We start from the raw sequence: 9,857 nt of genomic DNA, 5'->3' as shown, positions 1-9,857 counted from the left end.
CACAATAGAGTAGCTATGGCTGTACCAGCTTGAATGTAAAGGACCCTATTTAAATAAACTATTTAATCCTTTTGATTTTGGCTTTTTTTTTTACCTTGATTTTTACTCTTTTGGCGGAGTTAAATGAAGGCTGTTGTGAGCAAATAAAAGTAGGTCTGCCTACCACAGCAAACATCAGTGCCCGCGGTTAGCGCTCACCTCTCGAGGACAGGAATATTAGCCTACCATTCACGCCCACTTCACCATTTTTAGAAATTGCGGTGAGGGCTGTCGCAAAAGTCACTGGTCTTTCCTTCTAATGCCATGTATTTAACCGCGCGCGCACAAACACTCACGCACACGCACACGACGTCCTTCCCCTCTCAGGTTGGATTTTATTGGACAGAATGAAGAGATAACAGTATAGCTCATGTTTACACATCTTCAAATTTCAGGCGGGAGTCTTGTCACTAATATAACACAGTTTCTGCTCCCTCACACCAAAGACCACTAACTAGAAGAGAGTAGACTACCAGAGTCAACCTTATTTTATTAAACGTCATTAACGTAATTCTTCTTCTTTAAATCAAGTTTTGGTGTGGGAAACAACATGGGAAATGAGCAATCGTCAAGGTGCATTCCATTTGATTTGAACGATGTTCCTCTTTCCAACAAAGAAAAGAAACTTAACTGCGCCACAGAGGGTAAGCCAGACTCTTTACTTACAGTATTTCACACCTCTTGTTTCTTTGTGACTTGGCAGTCTAAAAATGACCTTAAAGCTGTCAAACATTAAATAGATAAATAGTTAGGCAGGCTTAAGAGTGCATTCAGGGATTGTAACAGAGTTATACTTGAAACATCACAGCAAAACCACAAACATAGGCTACATAAAATGAGATCGGCCTACAAATAACATTATTATAATAATTCACTGACCTTTTCAGACTAACTGTAGGCCGTATTTTAACACTTCCATATGTTTGTAAAAAAGAATGATTGAAATTATTTGTTTTCATTTTTGAGAGTCAAACATCTTATGACTACATGCTACAATCACATTACAGCCTACGTAGGCAAAAAAAATTTTTTAGCTCAAAAAGCTGATCCTGAACCAGCGTCTGAGCTGTTTTACCACATCTCATATTAATTCAACTTTATGTGTTGTTTTAGACGGACAGGAAATGCCTGTAACTCATCTCTTGCTGAATTGAGCCCTATGTAGCTCAGAGAAGTTCACAGAGGCCTCTGGTGATGTCATAGTTTTCCCAGACCCCTGCTGGGGAATGGGGAAAAGATTGTTAGAATAGAAAAGGAAGTCACCGAACAAGAACCAATGTGATCCAGAAGAAAAGAAAACGAACACTATCAGTATGTTTTCAAAACTTTCCTTATTATCTGTTTCCTCTTTTTGGCTCTATTTATTTTTTTTTAGAAAAAGTGGGTGGAGTGTGGTACAAAAAGATAGTACAAGCACTTCTTTTTTAGTTTGAATGCTGTCATGCTCTTACTGTAAACCACGTAGGCCTATGATAACAAAATGTGTATTGTGTTCAACACTACACAAAACAGCACATTTAAGTTCCTTAAGGGAAAATCTCTTTTTAGACATTGCTGAAGGGCACTACAGCAACACATATTTGAAATTAGTCATTCATAATTTATATTCGTCTGCACTGATGTAATGTTACATTCCTTTCACTCTCTCTAGCTCTAAATGTTTTGAATGTATGTTTCAAGTCATTCTTTTCGAACATACCAATATGCATCACTAGGCGGCGCCACTGTATTATATTGATATCGCAAACTGGGGGAGAGCCATTATAGAACCCAGCACTTCATTATCTGACTTTGGCAAGAAAAGGAATGAGTTCATTGGATTATTGTAGCCAAGCTAAACTACATCTTTCATCATTTTATTCCCTGTATTAGATCCAACAGTCTGATTAGATCGCTGCATAAAACAGTAAACATTGTTTCTATTTAAACATCCCTTGTCGAAATGTAAACAGTGGTATAAGACATGTTTATGCTGTGGTTCAGTGGAAGTGGTTGCTTATGTCTTGTTCCCTCAAGCAGCAGGTGTGGTTGTGTAATGTCCACTTAGATCTGTTCCTATATTTGAAGCTAAAGCAGGGCCTGTCTTTGGAGAGTACTAGAGCTCATTGTATATGTTAGAGCACTCCCCCCCTTCGATCACGATGTCAGCAGGAGACCTGATAGCATCAGGCAGAGTGAATGTGTTGAAGGAGGGTGAGAGTGGAGGAAGACGTAAGTCCTAGAGAAAGCAGAGTATAGAATTTCAGGTCAGACTTTATCTGTTACACAATGATCTATCATCAAGACTGCTTCATCTGTTGTTTTCAGATTACATCTATGCCTAGTTTTACTCAGGTAGCATGCTGCGTAAAGTATCTATGATGCACATCTGTGTGTCTGGAAAGTAAAAGGTGTGTGTATGTGAGTGTGAGTATGGCCTCGGCCATTTCTATCACATGTGATGAAGCTCTTGGGTGGTATAAGGGAAGGCAGTTAAAAATTGAGCACCATCTTAATTATCCAAGACTGCTTGACTCTGTGCATGTGTGTGTGTGTAATATGTGTGTGTTTTTGTGAGTCTGTGAAAGAGAGAGACAAACGAGAAAGAAAATGAGACGTAATCATTTTATCAGTAACATTCACTGGACATACATATATATATATATATATATATATATATATAAAACCTATTATCTTTACTAATTAATTATCTTTACTGATGGGGAGTCTGTCTGTGAGCACCTAAGCAGTTGCCATACATTTTTAATGTTGATTTACATTTTATGAACAGTTCATGGCAGTCGTTCAGCGGAGGATATTTTTGAATATTGGACAATGTCCTTTTTGATTGGGATTATTATTATTATATTATTAAATATCCATTTTTAAAAATCCTTACTTTTTGACAAGCTGGAATAAGCGAATGTTCAACATTTTTGCTTGATAAATGACACTTAAACAATTAAGTGATTATCAAAATTGTCGCTAATTAATTGTCTGACTGACATTTTCAGCCCTTATTATTATTATTGGTTTAGTTTCCATAATCCTAGCCCTATATTCAGCACGGCTTTCAACGCAGTACAAGAAAATCCCTCTGTGGAGAATCCAACCTGATGTGTTGCAGCTTAAAGGCTGACAGCGGAGCCTATATCTCCCTTATTGCAATTTCAGCTTCCCCCTCTGAAGTTCCAGTTCAATAATGTTTCCTCCCTGTTTTGCTCCTTGTCTTGTCTCCCAACTTCCAAGCAGGGGAGAGGGTTTTGGCGTTGTAGAACTGTGAGCCGGATGCTCCATATAAAACTTGGCTTAATGTGGGGAAGCACCTGAAAATGCTATTATAAAGAAAGAACAATTGCTGATGGAGGCAGCTTGTAAATGAGAGCCATATTGTCTCTTTAACCTATTAATGTGTTTTTCTGAAAGTCAGAGTCGTAAAAAACATGGCCACTATTCTGGAGCTCCGTCTTCTTATATACCACTGATTCAAACACAAAGAAAAGGCGAAGCTGCACTAGAAGTAATAATGGAGCCACTGCATTTTTGCCTCTGTATTGCTGCTTGTTGTTAATAATCCTCTGGGATATTAGATAGACTTTAGGAAAGGAAGTTCTCATATTTGCAAGTTCCCAAAATAGCCCCGTCACCCAGCACTCTCAGTATATCAGTGTCCTACCAGAAGCAGGGGCCCCGCAGAAGTTTCCCACACGTGTCACAGGCCAATGTCATGACAAGAGAGCGAGGGAGAGAGGAAGAGGGCCAGGGAATGGGTAGGAGGCAAGATTAGCCGTAAGGAGAGGCAAAGAAAAATAATGAGTAAGATAAATAAAAGCTCATGTTAGAAGAAGACAGGGGTTAAGACAAAGGGCGTAGATGGTGGTTGACTTCATGGCAGCGGTGGGACGTGAAGAACAGGAAAAAGGGCGCAGATGGGCGGAAGCACTCAGCAGTGTAAAAGCGTTAAAGGTGAACCGAGTGTCTGTGAAATTGACCCCGATATTTCCCCCCTTCGAATCAAACGCGAGGGTCATGTAAGGGGAGTGTTTATGGCCCCCACAGCTCTGTCTTTCATCTCACTGATGATTTCAGAGCTGTAATCCCTACCTGTAGCGGGGCCCAGTTGTTTACCTGTTGGAACATATTAGCTGCATACTGTACATTGTAACATCTCAATGTGTCATGGACATGAGATCAAGTTACAGAGTTCCCAGTGGCTCATATCCTGCTTTGACAGTTGTCTTTGATGTCTGGTATGCAGTCCGTCTAAGGAGTGAGCCTCCAGATAGTGGATAGTGTCCAATCCGACACATTGATTCTGACAGCACAGGAATTATCAGTTACATTTGTTGGCATACCCCTAGTCAAATGCCTTAGATTAAAGTCCCCCTCCACTCAAAAATATGTTTTAAATATTGTTACTTAACTTAGATGTTTGGCCTTCACTGTGAAGAGTGATGTATGTGCAGAGTTTGACACTAGAAGGCTATTTTCATATTATTTGGGACATGCACCTACATGCATGATTCTGTGCTTGGAAGCCTATCATGGTCCATCACACAACTGTGATGTATAAACTTAAAGCCTCCAGGGCACATACACTGAAAATGGACTCTTCATTGGAGACATCTTGTGTCCTGCAGTTAAAGTTTACAAATTTAAAATATTTCCATATTCATAGACTGGATGGAGAGGGAGTACGTACGATTTTGACCTGGTAATTGAACGTTTTTGAGGAGAAACCATATCAGAATCAAATTATTATTCCAGGCAGATCATTTCACACTAAGATCAAACTAAATGCTTGCTCTTGGGGGAATAACTGGAATTGTTGGGTCTTTGTAAATTATAGAGTGTGGTCTAGACCTACTCTATCTGCACTATAAGCAATTGCTGTAAATTTACAGCCAATTTCCAACACTAAAATACTGTTTTCATGTTAAACAGTTTAGTACTGTAGTTAGCAATGCATTGTGGGCTGCTTAACTTGGAGCAACAGGACAGAGGCCCTGAACAGTATGCTGATGTTTTAAATTACAGGACACTGGAAGTTAAAGGAATTTGGAGCACGGTCAGAAGGTTGATACACAGTCTTAAATTGAGGCTACTGCTTTTGGTCAATTTTCTTTAAAAAATACAGAAATAATTTGCCATCAACTCCTGGAGGGACTTCAGGAACCATCATTTGGAAGATTTTCCAGAAGAGGACGCACAATTTAGATGACATGTGCTGCACACCATCAAGTGTTCTTCATCAACATCCATCGGGTCTTGAATCTACAAATTAAATGGTATTTAAAATCTTATTTATATTGCCAAGAATGTTTGATATCAAACTGATGCTCGGGAGCTTGTCTTGCTAGGGATTTGAACATGTCATTTATCAGTGAGGCTTAGATTTGAATAGCCAAAACAATATTACTTTTGGGTGTTTTTTTTGTTTGTTTAATTTTGGTAACATTAGCCGAACATCTGCATCCGAGGAACAACACTTGTTAAACGGTAAGAGAGGCCAATTGGCAGATGGAGGCAGCAGGAAAATAGCATTAGACTACTGGAATAATTAGTGAGTTTTATTTAGTTTGTTTCAACTTTTAATGAATGAATGGTGTGTTTTACAAAATGTTAACAAGAAAATTAAGCTTGGCTAATTGTAGTTCGGTTAAAGAACGACACTTGAATCCTCAAGGCTTTGCATTTTTCTGTTTAAACGGAAAATTGTTGTGAAAAAATTGCCTTTCTGGACTCTTTGTGAATGCATTTTGTTTATTTGTCTGTCGCTGCGCGTCTCACACAGCCTACTGCTCCCAACTGTTTTAGAGTATAGGCCTAGGCTTTGTCAAACCGTTTTGCATCATCTGTGGCTTTTCTTTCACAATCTTAACATTGCAACTCGGTTGAGGTTAAACATTTCTGCGTGAATACTGATACGGTGTCACTAAAAAGCAGCCAGCAGCAGTAATCAATACTAATGCATGTTTTTGATGAAAACGAACTTACCATCTGGCAGTAACAACATGTTCCCCTGTCAGATCTGTTGTCATAACTGTGCCACAATAGTGACATACGTAAGGCACATGAGAATTCATAAAAATACACCTAATTTAACTTTTAAGTGTGTTTTGCCAGATTGCAGTCAGACTTTTCAAACCTTTTCAACGTTTAAGTGTCACACTTATAGACATAACAAACATGTAGTTAGGCCTACTTTGTCTGGTGTTGAACTAACATGTCATGTTGATTTCTGCAGTGCAAGGTGTGAGACTTTGACAGCATTTTACTCTCATTTGAAAACACACATTAGAGAGGGGAAAACAGTCGCTTGTCCTTATAGACACTGTAGCAAGAGCTTTACAGTTTTATCAACCTTCACATCAAACATGAGTTGGAAACATAAAAATGGTGTTGTGGAAAATTTGGCTGAGTCCGTTGTGAATCCTGGTGTTTCCCATGAGAGTGAACAAGATCAGTCTGATATGCAGATTTATCCTCCCAGTGATGCAGGTGATGAACAAGAGATTTACCCAGAAATTGCTGATGAATCACAGTTCTTTAAAAATGTTGCCCTTTTTTATTTGAAATTGCAAGCAAAGTGTTTGCTTCCATCCTCTATCATCCAAACAATTATTGAAGATTTTCAGGAAATGCATGATATAAGCCAGTCACATGAGAAGTTGATTACACTTGGGATTGCTGAAGCTGACACAAACAATGTGATTGAAGTCATGAGAACTGAGGATCTCTTTAGGACCTACAACACTCAGCCACTGAAAACTGATCAGAAAAGAAAAACAGTTTTCAAGAATAGCTTCAATTATGTTGAACCAGTTCAAATCTGTCTAGGTCAGAATGAGGCAGGCAAAGAATGTTTTGACCAGTATGTTCCTATTAAACAGACAATTGATTCTCTATTCCATTGCCAATCAGTGCAGGAACAATATAAGCAAGTACACTCCATTATTGGTTCTAAGGATATTCTTAAGGATGTGTGGGATGGCAAAAATATGGCTGAGAATGTGCTCTTCCAGACGGAGAGCTCATCACTGAGCTTGATCCTGTATCAGGATGCATTTGAAGTGGTAAACCCACTGGGATCTGGAAAGAAAAAACAAAAGATACTTGCAGTGTGTATCTAACTCTTGCAGATGTAATGCCACACAACAGATCCAGCACTGATCAAATGCTTGTTCTTCTCTGTAAAGAACACAATTTTAAGTATTTTGGTCAAGACTTGGTTATGGGCACCCTCATCAATGACCTTAAAGATCTTGAGCTCAATGGTGTTACCCTGTCTGATGGAAAGGTCTACAAGGGAACTTTGTGTGCCATTGCAGGCGACAACCTAGGCTCACATAACATAGGAGGCTTTGTGGAGAACTTCAGCAGGAGTCATTTAGTTTCACTGATAGACACACATTTAGTTTCATTGATAGACACATTACATATTATATCAGCGATTTATCTTGAGTTTACAAATGTTTACACACGGTAACATGCATTCCCATGTTGCTATGACTTAAAGTTTCAGGTGCAACAGGGCAAGTCACAGTTAGAGGATGGATCACAACAACATTTGCAACGGGACTTGCTGCTTTGTTTGTAATCTACTACATATTCAACCTTCAGTATCAAGATGAGGCTGCCTGCACTCTGGAATTCATTCAGAGGTAAAACCCCTATATTCCTTGTCATCATTATATGGATACATACAATTAAATTAAAGTGTTTGTATTTTTTTGGATAAAATGGTATTAGTACTGTACATTTCAAGCACACACAACACACACACACACACACACACACACACACACACACACACACACACACACACACACACACAGACAGACACATACATACCTACACACACACACACAAAAACACACACACACACACACACACACACACACACACACACACACAGACAGACTGGGTGTTTTTTTGGACTATAGGCTTTATTATAATTCCATTTGATGTCACTTCTATATGTCATTCAAGTCCACTCTATTTGTGCAATGAAGAAAGACAAAAAACAATTCATTGCATTTAATTGAATGTACACAAAACAGTATGTTGTTGCAACCCCACTGTGATCTTAGACTATTTTGATTTCAGGCACTTCATTGGTATAAATCCAGAGAGAGGGACAAAGGCCAAAAGGGGCAAGGTTGTCTCCAAGAAGAAAGGTGTGCTCGTCCAGAAGAAGTCTTCTGCAGTCAATACACACGTCGCCATGCTACTGAAGAATCTCCTTGACTTTGAATGGAACTTCATATAGATCGGTGAGCTCTTTAATCTCGCTCTCTTTGTATTGACAGTCTGGCATTGCCACATTAAGCCATAAGAGCACTGGTATTATTAACTTTATAAGCTTGGAGTGTATACTGCACATTCCTGATTGTATAGTTTATTTATTATTATGATTATGACTCTTTGTTGTTGTTTGACAGTGGCAACACTGGAATAGTGCTGCAGAGAAGAACAGCGGCTACCAAAGTGATGGTCATCTCTCCTGGATCCACAAGAACTAAGACGTTAAAACACAAGCCTACCTCATAGAACAATTTTTAGAGGTAAAAACACAAGCCTACCTCACAGGACTATTTTAAGAGGTTTAAAGGTTCAAAATGGCCTTAATGCACATTTTCAAAATGTTCTTAAGTTTGTTGCCAATTCTGCATATGTTCAAAATGTTATTATGAAAGTATATTTTTACAGACAGCAGAGAATACATTGCAGATTACATATGTAAATCTTTTAAATTGACTTTTCAGGAAATTTTAATCTAACTCACAGGACTATTTTAAGAGTGGGCATTTTTCCCCCAAAATGTGCCAAAGATGCTTGTATGCTGAATGTTCTTCAAAAAGGTCTGAATGTTCCTTAAATAGTCTTAATAGTGTAGTTTCTCAATATTGCTAATGATGTGTATTTGTTGCCTTGGTCCTTTTCTTAAACCCATTGTGTTTTTCAAGGTAAAGCTTAAGTTACTGTAGGTAAGATAAATCACTTATGACAAGAATTTGGTAAGTGTTCAAACATATGTTGATATGTCTCCGACGAGCAATTTAATAATTTAAGTTTATTGCCATAGTCTAAAGCAGACACTACTAGGCTGTTTCTGTTTGCTACTAAAAATCTCTTCTCAGCGTGGTCCAACAGGGTTTATTTTCTTTTTTTCCATTTTTTTAAAGTAGCAGTATTGATGTTGACATTGCTCTTTGAAATAAAGGTATTTGATTTTGAAGTTTGTATTGCTTATTTTGCATAATATTCACAATAATGCATATCTTAAGCAATTGTCTATAGCTCTGAGAATAATGAAGTTCATTGCACTGATATTTTAGGAAACTGCTAAATTTAGTTATTATATTATCTACTGTGCCTGTCTACGGTAAACTGTGAGAAGTTAAAGTAACAACCTAAACAGAACATTATTGTAATTTCTAAATAATCACAGAAATATGCTGCATTTATTTTTTTACTGTATTAGACTGTGAAATCATTTAACAGTGTGAATACAGAAATATACTGTATTTGTGGTTTACAGACTACTACTGTAAAGCAATTTTACAGTATGGATACCGCAAAATTACAGTATATTGCTGGCGTCTTTGCTGCCAGTTCTTTACTGTAAATTATAGATATACAGAAATATACCGTTTTTCTGGTTTACAGACTACTACCGTAAAGTCATTTAACGTATGAATACCGTAAAAATAACAGTATTCTTCTGGCGTCTATGCTGCCAGCTCTTTACTGTTATTTTACAGGAAAATTATTTACAGTGTGTAAAGTGTCTTGAGATAACTCTTGTTATGATTTGATACTATAAATTGTGGTAT

At 37.9% G+C, this 9,857-nt stretch overlaps 1 protein-coding gene and 1 long non-coding RNA gene across 2 annotated transcripts in view; both read left to right on the top strand.

The window, feature by feature from the left end:
- Window positions 1–365: 365 nt before the first annotated feature.
- The window catches only part of neurl1b (neuralized E3 ubiquitin protein ligase 1B), a 30,718-nt gene continuing 21,226 nt past the window's right edge, over window positions 366–9,857 (top strand). The window contains exon 1 of the mRNA XM_078260891.1: window positions 366–683. Coding sequence (XP_078117017.1) covers window positions 590–683 — 94 coding nt within the window. The 5' untranslated portion in view covers window positions 366–589. The remainder of the gene's footprint in view (window positions 684–9,857) is intronic.
- On the top strand, window positions 4,928–9,205 carry LOC144524999 (uncharacterized). The gene is made up of 4 exons (XR_013502648.1): window positions 4,928–5,306; window positions 7,538–7,682; window positions 8,128–8,294; window positions 8,463–9,205. It is a non-coding gene; the product is annotated as an uncharacterized LOC144524999 (long non-coding RNA).

This window comes from Sander vitreus, chromosome 10, assembly GCF_031162955.1.
Source record: "Sander vitreus isolate 19-12246 chromosome 10, sanVit1, whole genome shotgun sequence".
NCBI lineage: Eukaryota > Metazoa > Chordata > Actinopteri > Perciformes > Percidae > Sander > Sander vitreus.
Note: the sequence above shows the minus strand (reverse complement) of the source record. Positions and strands in the feature narration are given on the sequence as shown.